The following is a 16,285-nucleotide window of genomic DNA, read 5'->3' on the forward strand; positions in this document are numbered from 1 at the left end:
TCCTGTGGTTCTGCAAGGCGAACTCTGGCTGCAGATACTCCATAGCAGCATGCTTGAATACTATGGTGCTGTGCCCTTGGCCACACTAAGCGTGGCTTATGGATTGTCTTTTCGTACTGCCTATTTCACTTGCATGCAACCTGTCTTCCACTGCTTGGATTGTCCCTTTGAATGGGCATTGGATCTTTGCCTCTCCAATCCGGCATTTCCTCCACCTAATTTTGAATTGCTGATGAGTCCCTTAGTGGCCCATGAGAAGGAATGTTCCGGTGTTGGGATTATGGCCTGCGCAGCAGCGCTGGGAGTTCTGGCTGAATGGGATGTCTTTGCAGCAGCAGATGATTTCCTACAACGTAGTTACTTTGAGTATCACGCAAGCTGTCCTTTAGTGGTGCTGGAAGCACCCGTAATTGAAGAACATATATGTTTATTCACTCTACTTAATTGGATGGCAACGCTTTTTTCTGCTGAAAACAATGACTTCCTCTTGGAGGCTATTGCAACATACTGTTCGTACACCCTGCTACATTGAATCAGCCACAGTATCCATGTTGGATTTTTTATTTTTTTTGTGTGCGCCTTTTGGGACACAAACTATTTGTTCTTCCACTTTCTTTCTCTTTCCGAATATTCCTCACAAATCAAAGGTATCACTGATACAAATGCTCTTGATTCTTGCTCAGACTTTTGAAAGCTGTGTTCTCTCTAAGACCACTGTCCCAGGGGAGGGTGTAGTGAGGATAATGACTCACCTACAGACATTGCTAAGTTAGCATAAGTTGGACGTAATTTTGCCGCTTTTGCTCACGTTACTACATGGCCCATTTCTGGTAAACACTTTGCTCGCTTGTTTTCACATGAGAACTGTCTGTATTTCATGTATTTGGTTGAACACTCTGCCCCTTGTCTGTATAGCGTGTTCATGGTACAAAAACAATGAGCTCTGTTGAATTGCTTTGGTCAGTCACACGTCCCTAGCCATAACATTTAACATGTTAACATTCAGGTTTGTCAGAGTTGGTTCAAGTCGGGAATTCCAGAGGCTAAAGATATGTTTAAAAAACTGTATGTCTGTAAATGAAATCTATCGTTTTCCATGTACTTGGTTATCAAGGGAGCTCAAATCTCAATGTATGGAAAAATGCATGACCAGCATCTGATTGCGGAGAAATTTTTGTCACTCAGGATGAATACTTGTGCTATCTCTCAAATAACTTTCAATGCCTAGACAAAGATGCCAATACAATTAGGAAGTGTTAGATATAAGAAGAGCGGTGCCTTTTGGGGCCAAAGGTCAATGTTCCAGTGCAGGCAACAATGGACAATACCAATGCTTTGTTTTCTCATGAATCAGGTTGTATCTCATTGCCTGAACCTGCTTTTTCTCATTTCCTATATATGCATCATACAACAAAATATTTGTGGACACCAGATCAGTTGATGGAAAAGAAATAATTTCTATTACTTATGGCATGAATAAGACTATCACTCTGAATTTGCACCAGACACATTAATGGCCTTTTTTATTCACAGTTGGAATGCATGTTGATTGGCAGATTGTTTCACCACAATGATTAGTGTGTGCATGAAATATTGTCTCTGGATGTTCCATTTTGTCCAGCCAACCTCAAACCAGTCAGTCAGGGATTCCTGACTCTGCCATGCTATTTCTTCACTTAAGTCTGCAGCTCATGCTAGTAATTGTCACGAAGTTTGATGCCATAACCTACCTCCTCCCAAGTTTTACTTACTTTCATGCAGTGAAACTAAGTGACATATTTACAATAGTTTGGCATAGGGCAGCGCCACAAGCCTTCTAGCTGCACTGCTCTACGTCAAAAGAAAAGGGCAGGAATGTGCTGTATATACACGATACGGAGCATTCCTGTCCTTTCTGCCCACGCAAAAACTGCAGCCGAGCACCAACGCAGGCACCCATGCACAATGGTGCAAGGGTGTCTGTCTTGTTGCATTGATTGTTTTTGTGCAGGAAGACACCATCCTGTACAAAAACAATCAAAGGAGGCGTTCTCCTCGTTCTTTGTGTGCTGCAGGATGCAGCATCTGTGGAAAGAGGGAAAAATGAGAAGAAATGTAGACATTTCTCCTCGTTACACCTGCTTTTGGAAGGCGTTAGTTTTAGCGCTGCCCCAGATTTACTCTGTTATAAATCTGGGGCAGTGTCAAAAACCATGGGTGTGGCATGGGAACAGCCACAGCAACACCCATGGAATACCCCTTCCAGGCAGGCATTGCTTTACTCCATAAATACAAGTCCATGAAAAGCCACGCAGGGTGACTTTGGGTGGCCTTGTAAATATGGGCCGGCACTTGGACTCCGGAGCGTCACAAAAGTGGCACTTGGGCGGCGTAAAAGTAACTCAGGGGCTTTGTAAATATGCCCCTAAGTTATTTCCTTTGCATCCTGCTGTCTGCCTTAAATTGTTAAGAATCCACCTATTCTCACCTTCACATCTCTTGCTACATTAATCTTCCCTTGCTTTGTGCTAGTGCTCAGCTGCTTGTGGCTCAACAGGTGCCATGAGACGGGAGGTTCGCTGCTCGGTAGAGTCCCACCTGTGTGATGAGGAGGCAAGGCCCATCAGCGAGAAGGAGTGCACAGGTCCTCCTTGCGACTGGCAGTGGACAGCATCCGACTGGGGACCGGTAAGGCTTTTTCTCTCTTAAATCTTTGTTCCTCTTTCACACAGAACAAGATGTGTATTCTCAGCAGATTATGGCTCCGCTCCGCTGATGCCAACATATAGACTTAAGAGAGGAGGCCTCTAGAACACAGCTGATCACCGCTGCGTGCATGTGTGCATGTGTGTGTGTGTATAGCTATATGTATATCCATGAACAAAATTGCAACCTAGTGGGCAGTATGGGCTAGTCAAAATTAATAAAGTTACATTGCAATCTACGCTTCATTTAATGTGTAGAAGCACAACGAAAAGTCCATGATCGTAACTTTTTGTCTATGTGATACTGCCCACTAGGGTGCAGTTGTGTATATGAATTTACTATTGATTTTAGTGTTCACTGAGCACTTTATGTTTAGGACTATTAATACCATGATTGAATTATTAATCATGGGATGAAATATGGTGCATTGGTAAATATTTGGTGCCACTACATTGATTATTATTTTTGTCGATAATTTTGCGTACTATTTTTTGTTAAATTACAAGCTCTATGTGCATATGTAGATTTAAGTATTTTTAATGTTTGTTTGAAGCAGCAAGTGGTGTTTAAAAAGCACACTTGCTATTGGTGTTGTGATTAGACACCGTTTCACTATCGCCCGTGTGAGAGCATTACTTGTCTGGTGGATCTGTGAAAATTATATATATATGTTATATATTTAGATGCTTTTACAGACAATCACTAAGAGGAAGCCTGCTACCTAAATCCTGTTAGACCCCCTCGGTCAGATAAGTAGGAACCCCTACTTGGATTTTAAAAGAACCCTAATACTCTATCACTAGTTAGTTGCTCGCTTCATCATAGGGTTCCCACCTTAGACACCTAGTGCATCTGAGTGAGCTTCGATGCCTGATTTACAGCAGAGCAGGTTATTGATATTTTTGTCAGGGATCTGGATAGTTAAAATTGCCTCAAGAATCCCTTTTAATGGAGGCGATATTTAATATTGGGAACCGTAGGTAAGGTTAAAAAAGCATTAGATGCAAAATAAGACTGTTATGGTCTCCCACATATCTGGTCTACAGGGTTCAGCTATGGTCTCAGCTGCCCCCAGGGGTCAAATGGCTTTCTTCAGAACTGAGTGATCCCTAATATCATGTGCCTCACCTATATTAGTGTACACATGTGCACTATAAATCATGAATCCGCGCAAAAATATCTTAACTTACAGTCTCTGTTATGATTCAGTACAGGATGAATGTCCTGTAAATGTAAATTGCATGTGCTTGTCCTTAGCAGCATAGAACTTCAGAAGCGGGAGGACCCTGTAGTCAAACATTCGTCAAGTTGTCTTGACCGCAATCTACTTATTTGGTATCCTCCAAGTTCTGCATGTTTTATAGCCCAGAATGCAGTAGTGTAAAGACTAGTATTTTACTGTGACGTATGGAAATTATTTCACTGGTTCTTGTAAAATATGTGTTCAAACATCCTAATTACAGCCCCATAAACAGTTTGCAAAACTTTAGCATTGCCAGGGCCACTAGGGTCACGCCACAATAAAGCACCAAATTATCTGGCAAGAAAAGACATATTATGCTAAACTATATATATGGAACATTTTCAGGCAGTATTATTTAATTCTATTTGAGCTACAAACAACATTGTTGTTGACTTCTGAAGTTTGTTCAGCACATTATGTGGCAGGTGTTATAAATCCACATTTGTGCAGGAAAGGCATCAGCTATAGAAGTTCATAATGTCGCTAGAACCATCATATCGTCAATACCCGACATCTTTCTCCTTTTAATATCCCCAACAACTCCGTCAATAAACGGATACCTTGGAGTAGTTTGGAGGACTTTTAATCTTTATGCCACCTGATCTTCTCTTAAGTGCTCCCTGAAATCCGGTCGAGCCCACCCTGGCCGTTATGAGTCAGGGTGAACCCAATGATGAAGCAAGACACTATTAGAGTGTGTGTGAGGGTTATATAAAGAAAATTAATTCTTTCCTTTCCTGCCTTTGAACAGACGGTGTAACACCTGAAGAGACATATACAGGGTGGGATACTCTTTGTACATAATGTCACTAGCCCTGATTCTTGTTTAATCAACAATCTATTAATGAAAAGTAAACAAAACCTAACCATTCTAATTCAAACAGTGGTGATTGTTTACTGCAGTGTGAATAGAACATCTGCAACAGTCTCTCCTGTCTACAGAAGAATGTGTTTTTAACAACACAGTCTTTATTATAATATTGTACATTTTTAACTACATAACTTAGATCTCAGCAGATGGGTTACTCAGTCACAACGGTGACGGATATCCCGTCCACCAAAATATAAATCCAATTCTATCTTCTGGGACTTATATTTTGGCGGACGGGATATCCGTCACCGTTTTGACAGAGTAACATGTCCGCCGAGATCTAAATCAGGCCCTTAGTATTGCTTAGTTATTTAGTTAAGAAGTCAATCAAACATTATAGTCCATTACTTCAGTTATTATTTTTGTTAACCATGGTTTAAGGGCATTCCTTCATAAAGCCACATAAAAGTGACATTGAAGTTCGTACACACCAATATTTATTAACTTCATCACTGGTGAGATCATAAAACCCAGAAGAGAACGGGCAGCACAATACTATTCTATCTTTGCTCACATATAACGCCATTCTTCTACATGGCTTCATGTCAATTCTAAAGGCTCTTTCATATTTTTACCTGAATGGGTTTGACACGCTACTGGTTCTACTTCTTAGACATATGTGTTCCCCGCAGAGAGAGCTAGGCTTTTTGTATAAGCCTTCCAGACACAATTGTACATTGTCAGCTTGTGGCTCACTCTGTGAGGGCAAAGTCTGCTACTGTTGCTTTTATCAGTAACATTTTTTGCTTGAGAGCTACAGTTCTCTGTGAGGGTCTCTGTGAACACTCTTAGCCACCATTATTGTGTGGATGTTAGTGGTAAAAACATTGGGTTTCTTTGAGTAAGCTACTAAAGTCGGTGAAGGTATGAATGCAGGGACCTTTACTGGGTAGAGAAACTAAATAAATGTACTTTTTAGTCGATCCCACTTCTAGGCACTAGAAATGTTCATTAAGTAGCGACGGTAATAATTAAGGTTGGGAGACACAGAGTTACAGTTAAGTAACTTATTCTTCTCACCAAATCAAATGGGTCACTTCTTTGTGTCCTTTTCTTGATCTGTGATGTCACCACTTATTTTCACAAATATAGTCAATAGTACAGCTCAGTAACTCCTCCTACCCTGTTTTGAGTTTTAGTATGTGCCTCTCTGACTTGACCATGTACGACCCTATGTGTTCACACTGACATCAAAGTAGTCTTGGTCTCAGATTTTCTCCCCATCTCTAGTTTTATAGCCAACTTAAAAGTAATGCATTAAAATTGTTTGGATTTACCTGCCTCATGTCTTACAAAATGCAATTTACAAACCTGTGGCGGGATACCCCGCTGTAGAAAGCTGGCCTTATATGCAGTGTACCAAGAAGAGGTACACTATGTAGAAAGTCCAGACGTCCTTTCTTGGTTTACAGGGCTTAAATCAATATACTCAAATGCTCTCCTTTGTGGTAGTGTGGGTGAGCAGTTTAGGCTTATCAGAGGGTAGTGCTAAGCATTTGTTGTACACACAGAGTCAATAAATGAGACACATACTCAAGAAGAAACTCAAGACAAATTTAGAAACACAATAGGTATTTTTATATATATTTTAACACCAAGAACTTCGTAGTTGGGTAAGTACTTTTCAAGATATGTACAGGTAAGTAAAATTGTAGCACAAAATGCTTTTTTACGTGGTAATGCTTTCCTATGGAGGAAGAAACATATACTGCATACATATTGCAAACATATTCTGGGACCCTACACCATAGGCAAAGATGGGGCTGCAGAGGAGAACTTGGGGACAAGTCCAGGAGCTCCCAACAGGGGGCTCGGTTCTTGAGTGTCCTGGGAGCAGGGGTCACACAGTTTGTTGTCATGGACCCGGGCTGAGGTGCTCGGGTACAGAGGGTTTGGTTGGCTAGGCCCCTGCTTCAATGGCACTCTTGGTTCCTGTAAGAAAGTGGCTCTGTATATACTGTATCAAAGTAGGTACAGGGTGTACAGAGTCCACAGTCCCCAGAGGTTTGGCAGAGGTTAAAGTTAGATATAACCTTACTCTCTAAAGTGGTAGCTTGGTCGAGCAGTTAGGCAGTATCAGAGGACAGTGTAAAGCATTTGTTGTACACACTCAGTCAGCAAATGGTCACACACACTCAAGAACTGAACTCTAGGCCAATTGTTTTGTATATAAAAATATATAGTTGTTTTATTTTAGAACCACAAGTAGGTATCAAAATACTTTCTCAGAATTAAATGCTCTAGTTGAATACTTTCAATTAGCAATAGACTTTTAAATGCAGTAGTTACAGTTGTTGCAATAGGCAACACAAGTTAAACACAATTATAACATTGAGCTCAATGGGGATTTTTAAGTAAAGGCAATATCAATTACTTTGCATACGTTTTTCTTACTCCGGGCTGGATCCTGGATTCAGCCCTGGTGCATCTCCTGTAAACAGTTGAAAGAAATCGTTTTTGTTACACAGGCGATTTTTAAGGAATATTTGTATGTTTGCAAAATCGACACAGAAGAGTTTCTGGTAAAAACCAGGCAATGTTATCCTATGGAGGAAAGTTTGGTTATCAGAAAATTGCAGTTATAATTGCTTTTCAGGGTCAGTGCTGGGCACCAAGATCCAGCACTGGGATCTCTCCTGGTAACAGGTGAGTAATTTCGTTTTCGTTGATCGGCTGATTTTTAGTGAATATTTTAAAGTTTCAAAACTCAACACTTAGAAGAATTTCCAAGTGAAACCAGTCAATGTTACCCTATGGAGAAAATGTAGGTTATCGGCTTTCAGGTAAGTACCCGGCTGGCAGAGTTTAGGTTCTGGGCATAGACTCGGGGGTCTCCCAGGTTCAGGTAGGTACAGTTGTTACACCCTCAGCGGCACAGGGGCAGCCGGGTGCAGAGAGAGTTAGGCCCAATGATAGCCTAAGGCAGGCAGGGGGCCTTTGGTTAGTGGCTGCTAGCAGGCAGGCAACGGGGTTGCGGGAGCTGGGCTCCTGGTCACCTACACAGGGCAAGTGGGGAAGTAGAATAGGATAGATGCTGCACTTCCAGGGGCACTCGGGCGGCTGGTTGCAGGGTGCTTTTGAGCCGTCGGGCGCTCAATGTATTTCAATGGAGAAACTGCAAGATGAACAAAGGCTGCAAGCTCGGGGATGAGATTCTTCAGGTGCGACCACCACTTCGAGAGGTAAGTTGGGAAGCTGTAGCTTAGGTAGGCACCTAGGAGTTGGGCACAGGGGGCCGCAGGGCGCCGGGTGCAGGGGTGCCTTTTGGCGTCGGGAAATCTTACCCTCTGCTGGTCGCGGTTGGAGGGGTCCCTGGTTGTGAGACTGCAGGAGTCGTCAGGAGCGTCGGGGAGGGTCCTTGGGTGCTGGATTTTTGGTCACAGTCGCCGGGGGGACGTCCTTGTGGTCTTTGCTCGGCGGGTGCAGTGTGCGCTGGATTCGCGGTTCCTGGCTGGCACCAGGGGTTGTTGCTGTTTGAACAGAATCACTGCTCATGGGAGTCCCAGTCTTTAGATGAGCAAGGCAGTCAGGTCCTCTGGGGTTTTCGAGGTTGCTGACCACTGGAGACGCCGGGGTTTAGCAGGAGCAGGTTCGAGGGTCGACAGGCCTGTAGGGCTGGAGCCAAGTCAGTTGGTGTCGTACTCTTGTTAGCGTTTTCACGGCAGGTCTTCTTTCTTCTTGTTCTTTTCTTGTTCTTCTTCTTGTTTCAAAATCGGGATCTGAGGAAGGAAGGTTCAGCGTGCCCCTAAATACTAAATTTAGGGGCGTTACAGGTATGTAGAGGTCAGGGAACAATGGGTCCCTTCCCTGGGGTGGGTACACCCCCTAGCCTGCCACTCTCCAGTGGGAGGGGGGCAGGAGCCCAGTCCTGACTGGGTAGGGCTCCCCATCCTCAAGATGGCGAGAGCTCGGAGTTGTGCTTCACCTCGCCTCCCCCACCTGAGGGGTGGGGTTGGCAGAGGCTGGCACACCCCTTTCCTCACTTGGGTTTTCCCGCCGATCTTCCCGCCAGAGTGGGGGTCAGAACCGGTGGGGCCAGTTGCTGAGTACAGCAAGTGGCCTGGAGAAGCTCACAAAGGCGGCATGCCTTTGAAGCTTCCCCTGCCCATCCTGGGGGAGGAGACCTAGCACCTCGCCCAGGATGTGCATTGTTGCAGGCCCACGAGAGCGGATGGCTCTCTACCCAGGGGTCCAGCAACATGTCTGCTGGTTGGCAGCCTAGGCAGCCTCTCAGTCAGGATGCTGGTTGTTGGTTAGGTTCAAGGGGCATCTCTACCAAACTTCTCAGTCTTCAGTGTAGCCATCATGGTGCTGTTGAGTTTGTGATGATGGCCTCCCAGCACCATATACTCTTAATGGCAGCACTGCACTTACAGTGCCCAGGAATGGACCTGGGTACTGTAGGGGTACATGGCTCATGCACCTGTACCTTCACCACTGGCATAGTGCACTCAGCTAGAGGGGTGACTGAGGTATGCCAGGGCAGTGTGTTTGTGGGCATGGCACACAGGGATGTGTGCCATGTCGACTCTCTGTTTTGTTCTGCACCAAGACACTCTGCCTGCAAAGGCAGTGTGTGTGTGTCAGGGTACAGATGTTCTTGCAGACATTGCTGCCCTGGCGCATGGAGGTCGCGCTACACGCCACCGCACCCATAGCTTGCTGGACTGGGCCTGTTTATACTCCTCATCTGTGCTCTATCTGGCGCGGCTGCCTGTGTGGTGCATTATAGCTGCATTCCTGCGGAGTTTTCTCTCTTCGGCTTGGCCTGGCAGCATTGCACTCTGCTCGACCCAGTTTGGCCCTCTATGCCGCATTTAAGGGCTGCGTAGGTGGCGAACGCTCCTATCCTGCGACTGCTGGTTCTCTTCACTTGTGTGCCACGTGTTGGAGGCGGCCTACGGTTGGTGGTTGTGGCACGGCAACACACTATCTGCTGGAGCGGTCCTCCCTCTGCGTGCCGCGGGGGTGGCATTAGTACATTTGCAGGCGAGTGCGGGTAGCACCTATTGTATTGTGGACAAATCGTGCTAGCTGTTCAGGGCCCAAAGTGTCTACTCGTGGCAGTTGAGTAATAGTGGAGGTGGCATAGGTGTCACTGCCCTGAGCTGGTCTACTGTACATTCCGCCTCTCCTCACTGGCCTGCCTCTTACTCACTATGGGGAGGGTGGATAAAACTCAGCCTCGCCTCACGTTCGAGGCACGTAAGCCCAGCAAAACACACCAAAAAGCAGCCTCTGATTCTGAGGCGGACGTCCAGGGGGATGGCCCGTCCACGCTAGATGTGACTCTTTTAGCAATGCAGAAAAAGCCTCCAATCTATAGAGGGCACTATGGCTGCCGTGAACCACAGGCTAGACCAACTCGAGAAGCAGAATACCAGAATGGGGGAGATTGAGCAGCGGGTCTCCACTCCTGAGGATGGTTTAAGTGAGGTAGCTGGCAAGGCCCTTAACATGGAGAAAGTGTTGGCGCTAATCCAGGCAAAGAACGAGGACTTAGATGCCCGGTCTCGCCGAAATAACCTTCGAATTACCAGCCTGCCGGAATCGACAAACACAGAGACGATGGAGACCTACATTGAGAACCTGATCAAAGATATCTTTGGGCCTGAGAACTTGTCCACCATGTTTATAGTAGAATGTGCACATCGCTCCCTGGCGGCGAGGCTGGTGCCAGACGCCCTCCTTTGCCCCATAATTGCCCACTTACTAAATTATAGAGACTGTGATTTTGTCTTGAGGATGGCCAGGGAGAAGGGCCCTAAGGAGCATCAAGGGAACTCTTTATCATTCTTTCCAAGACTTCACGGTCGCTGTCCAGGCTGCACGGCGGGAGTATGGAGCAGTTAAGAAATTTCTCCAATCTGAGGGTATTTCCTATGCCATGCTGTACCCTGCCCGCCTACGCATAGGCCAGGAGGGGGAGTCAAAAATCTTCTCTAAGGCAGTAATGGAACACGCTAAAAAACTGAAGCGACGGGGGTGAGAGGGCAAGTAGACACACTGGGCTCTTCTGTACATATTGCTGTCTGGTCACACCTTGCTAGCTATTATCTGTTGTTTTTATCTGCAATGCCTGTGCACTGCATGCTCACTCTTCTCTGTTGCGGTATCCGATTCCGGCGGGGATGGAGAACTCCACCCCGGATTCTGGTCCTTTAGACGGTCAGGTCCCAAATTCACATACAGTGTTGTGTCCTTCTCCCTTCTACTTTGGCACTGAGAACTTTGGGGCAGGTGGATGGTTATTGCCGTCTTCCTGTGCCTCTCCAGGTACCCGTGCTCCAGTGTTGGCTGCATATATGGCTATGGCTAGGCATTGTAATGCTTACTCGCTCTCCCTCCGGAGGGGTTCACGCTACCCGCATTCATTGTGGTCCTCGACAACCCAAACTCGCTGCCTCGTAGGGTCGGCACCAAACTTTAGAATGACTGCGTTTGATGCAATGTCTATTGATGTCTGTTCATATATCCTCGCACATCTCTTCTACCTGATCAGCCACCTCCTGCCATGTGGGAGGTTAGTAGCACTCTGGTGTTCCCCTATGGGTACTCCCCAAAGTTCTGCATATTTTGTTCTCCATGTTGGGGATTGTTACGTTCGGGACGGGATGGTTTCGGCAATGTTGGGTCGCTGAAGTGGGTGGGGGGTGGGTTGGGTGGGTTAGCAGACGTTTTCATACCGCAATTTCATTGTACCACTTCGGCCTGGTTCCAACATTATCTCTCACACTACTGATTACATCTGACTCTGCAAGTCCATGGGCAGTAACATAAAGTTCCTTACCTGGAACGTGTACGGCTTGAATAGTCCCAAGAAGATACGGTCTGTGCTAGCGCAGTTAGACAGACTGGACGTCCAGGTGGCGTTCTTGCAAGAGACGCATCTTACGCAGCATTCGGAGAAGAATGTGGGCAACCGTTGGGCTGGGCTGAGGGTTGCCTCCTCTTACTCTTCTTACGCTCTGGGAGTGATGATATTGGTGAAGAGAGGGATCCCACACACTGTGCTACACACAGAAACGGATACACAAGGCAGGGTGGCATTGGTCCATGACTACAAAACAACGAAGTCAGTGTAATATAAACAAGGCACTTTTCATCAAAAAAGGGGCACGGGTCTACGGGCTCGGAACCAACCAATATGTTGTAGAGAGGAACGCAGACCTATGAAGATGATACAAGTTATGTATAAAGCCCTCACTCACCAACCTGGTTGGTGACATGCTTCATCATCGGGCTCCACTGGGTATGGCCGAGTGCCATCCCAGTGTGCTGCAACGCCAGGTTACTGCGGAGCGGGGTTCATGTGAAGTGATAGTGAATTTAAAATTTCCAATTAAGTCAAAAAGGTCAATTTAATAATTTTGCTAATTGGAAGAATTAAAAAGGAGTGAAGGTCAAAAAATAAAAGACCTGGTTCACTCCATGGCGGTCAACATGTTTCTGCCTTAATGTGTGTTCAACAGGCTTTCATCAGGACCAGAGTGGGAGTGCAAAAGCCCCGGTGGTATGAACGCGCTAAGGTTCACCCTACCGTGGGCTACTGTGTGAAAAATATATACAGTGCAAAATCCGCCAAGTAATACCGTGGTGGAGAGGAACGAGTTTATTCTTTAATTGGAAAGACACACAAACAAAAGACAAAACATAAAAGAATTGTAAATGTAAATGGTCAACTCGTAATGAAGCGCCACTAAGTCAGGCTCAAACATAGTACTCAGATGGGAAAGTGCCAATAACAAGTACCTCAGGTGCAGTAATTGTCAGGCAAGTAACATAGGACTTCACCTGAATAGCGTGACTAATACTGTATATCGGAACATACGTGGAACGTAGACGCTATGTGAGAATCTAAAGCAAATATGGGCCGGGACACGACAATGCGTGTCCCTGTGTAATTCATAATAGACCAGAATTGCAGGGAGAATGGAGAATGAATCTTACTACGAGGCATGACCGTTCGTAGCCTCAGGGATCCCGGGGTGGGGGTGAGAGCAATATGGCACACCCTACAAAGAAGATAGAAAAAAGAGAAGACAAAACGGCCTCGAGCGGCTGAGTATAAAGCACGCTTACCGTAAAAGGCAGAAAAAACGAAGGGAAGGGGGAAGTATGTACACTCACGCCCTCGCTGCTCGGCACCCGTTTGGAACCTGCAACGCCTCAAGCCACCGGGTCCAGGAAGTGAGGAGCCCTGGCGCGGGGCACGTATAAAGGAAGTTGAGTTAACCCGATAGGCAGGCAGTGAAAAGTAAGCAGTAAGGTGATAGGGCAGACCGTCCCATGCTGTAATGTGATTAGCTGTAAAAGCCAAACACCAGCCAATGATGTAAAGGGAGAGTGAAAGTCGTCCAGGGATACTCGGCGACTCGTTTTTGGAAAAAATAGTTGCAAGAAACTTTATTAAGCGTGGGAAAAACAGACGCGGGGCTCACAAAAGTCACTAGGACCGTGGACCTAAATAAAGGGGACACACAAAAGGAAAACACAGACGGGAAGGATATGGAACATACGCTGTGTGCTCCATTGAAACTGGGGTGCCAGTAGAAAAGGGGAGACAGGAAAAACTGATGTATTGAAACTGCAGACATCAGCACCTGGAAAAAAGCAATCCAACTCAATCAGGTACAGAACGACTAAGGATTTCATTATCCAATGTGCCACCCTGGCCCTGAAAAGGAACTTCTTCGAATATCAGGGACATCTATATCTACAATCCACGGGTACTTCCATTTGGAGTACCTTTGCTCCCAGTGTGGCGGGATTGTATGTGTACAATTTCGAACAAAAATTCATTCTCCCTGATTCCAATCCACATCTATCCTCCATAGGTCTATGGAGACGATATATAGATGATGTGCTTCTTATCTGGCAAGGCGATACCAACGCCCTGAAAACCTTTCTTTGTTGGGTTAACACCTTGGATCCCAACTTGAGATTCACGTATACTTACGACCATTTTGAAGTAGTATTTCTTGATGTTCTAATCACTAAGAAACACGGATCTCTTCACACTAAGACATACTACAAACCTACCTCCAGAAATAACCTTCTTGATTTTACGAGCTTTCATCCTCGTACACTGAGGGAGAATCTACCTTATGGGCGATTTCTCCGTCTCCGGCGGAATTGCACCTCCCTGGTTGACTTCAAAAACCAATCCAGTGATTTGACTTCCAAACTGACAGCCAGAGGGTATCCCCTCCCTCTCCTCTCCAGAAGCTATAAACGGGCAAGAAACCAACCCAGAGAAGTTCTTCTGGAGGACTTTGTCAAAGATGCTACGCCCATACCACTTACATGCGTCACCACTTACAGTACCCTATCCAATGTTATGAAAAAAGCCATCAATAAACATTGGCGCATTATCAACAGCAATAATCGTAGATGGGAGAAACCGTTGTTCTCCTTTAAACGAGCACAGAGCTTGCGCAGTAGCCTGGTGCAGACACGCCCCATTACACAACCCAACACCATTCAAAGATCTATTACAGAAGCTTGGGGTCTACCAAAGATTACTGGACATTTCCCTTGCTCGGATTGCAGCATATGTCACCTGACCTCTCATACAAACAGTTTGAATCTGGAACCAGGCAGGGTCTGGACCCAAAGAGGACATACCAACTGCAATATGCCGAATGTCATCTACCTAATCACTTGCCCGTGTGGTCTACGATATGTAGGGATGACCACTAGGAAAGTTAAACTCCGAATTTGTGAACATCGGAGTAACATTAGGTGTAAGCGTATCACTACCAAACTGAGTGAACACTTCTTGTCTGTCAACCACACCACGAATGACTTAAACTGGACTGTCATTGAGGAGATCACAGCACGCAAAAACATTCAAAAAATCCTTTTTGAAAAGGAACAAAGATGGGTGTACCGTTTGGGAACCAACCTCGTGGGCCTTAATGACAATATACCATGGGTCACCATACTTTAAGTATCTACTGGCTAGTGTGTCTGTCATAGCGAGCTATCTACATCCACGCTCTCCCCGACTACTTCCGGAATTGAGTTTGACTATATTCGGTCATATGGTTTGGTTCCACTTTATATCCACTGAGTATACATCCCATACACCTGTATACCTGATTGAGTTGGATTGCTTTTTTCCAGGTGCTGATGTCTGCAGTTTCAATACATCAGTTTTTCCTGTCTCCCCTTTTCTACTGGCACCCCAGTTTCAATGGAGCACACAGCGTATGTTCCATATCCTTCCCGTCTGTGTTTTCCTTTTGTGTGTCCCCTTTATTTAGGTCCACGGTCCTAGTGACTTTTGTGAGCCCCGCGTCTGTTTTTCCCACGCTTAATAAAGTTTCTTGCAACTATTTTTTCCAAAAACGAGTCGCCGAGTATCCCTGGACGACTTTCACTCTCCCTTTACATCATTGGCTGGTGTTTGGCTTTTCCAGCCAATCACATTACAGCATGGGACGGTCTGCCCTATCACCTTACTGCTTACTTTTCATTGCCTGCCTATCGGGTTAACTCAACTTCCTTTATACGTGCCCCGCGCCAGGGCTCCTCACTTCCTGGACCCGGTGGCTTGAGGCGTTGCAGGTTCCAAACGGGTGCCGAGCAGCGAGGGCGTGAGTGTACATACTTCCCCCTTCCCTTCGTTTTTTCTGCCTTTTACGGTAAGCGTGCTTTATACTCAGCCGCTCGAGGCCGTTTTGTCTTCTCTTTTTTCTATCTTCTTTGTAGGGTGTGCCATATTGCTCTCACCCCCACCCCGGGATCCCTGAGGCTACGAACGGTCATGCCTCGTAGTAAGATTCATTCTCCATTCTCCCTGCAATTCTGGTCTATTATGAATTACACAGGGACACGCATTGTCGTGTCCCGTCCCATATTTGCTTTAGATTCTCACATAGCGTCTACGTTCCATGTATGTTCCGATATACAGTATTAGTCACGCTATTCAGGTGAAGTCCTATGTTACTTGCCTGACACCGGTATCCGGTTAATCTTAGGTGCACTGTCTTCACAATTACTGCACCTGAGGTACTTGTTATTGGCACTTTCCCATCTGAGCACTATGTTTGAGCCTGACTTAGTGGCGCTTCATTACGAGTTGACCATTTACAATTACAATTCTTTTATGTTTTGTCTTTTGTTTGTGTGTCTTTCCAATTAAAGAATAAACTCGTTCCTCTCCACCACGGTATTACTTGGCGGATTTTGCACTGTATATATTTTTCACACAGTAGCCCACGGTAGGGTGAACCTTAGCGCGTTCATACCACCGGGGCTTTTGCACTCCCACTCTGGTCCTGATGAAAGCCTGTTGAACACACATTAAGGCAGAAACATGTTGACCGCCATGGAGTGAACCAGGTCTTTTATTTTTTGACCTTCACTCCTTTTTAATTCTTCCAATTAGCAAAATTATTAAATTGACCTTTTTGACTTAATTGGAAATTTGAAATTCACTATCACTTCACATGAACCCCGCTCCGCAGTAACCTGGCTTT

At 45.6% G+C, this 16,285-nt stretch overlaps 1 protein-coding gene across 5 annotated transcripts in view; it reads left to right on the forward strand.

Moving 5' to 3' along the window:
- LOC146833886 (ADAMTS-like protein 2) overlaps window positions 1-16,285 on the forward strand; it is a 255,455-nt gene that overhangs the window by 194,938 nt on the left and 44,232 nt on the right. For all 5 annotated transcript variants that reach the window (XM_085601779.1, XM_085601781.1, XM_085601784.1 and 2 more), the window contains one exon: window positions 2,512-2,667. In XM_085601779.1, coding sequence (XP_085457905.1) covers window positions 2,512-2,667 — 156 coding nt within the window. The remainder of the gene's footprint in view (window positions 1-2,511; window positions 2,668-16,285) is intronic.

This window comes from Triturus cristatus, chromosome 4_2 (genome assembly GCF_964204655.1).
Source record: "Triturus cristatus chromosome 4_2, aTriCri1.1, whole genome shotgun sequence".
Classification (NCBI taxonomy): domain Eukaryota; kingdom Metazoa; phylum Chordata; class Amphibia; order Caudata; family Salamandridae; genus Triturus; species Triturus cristatus.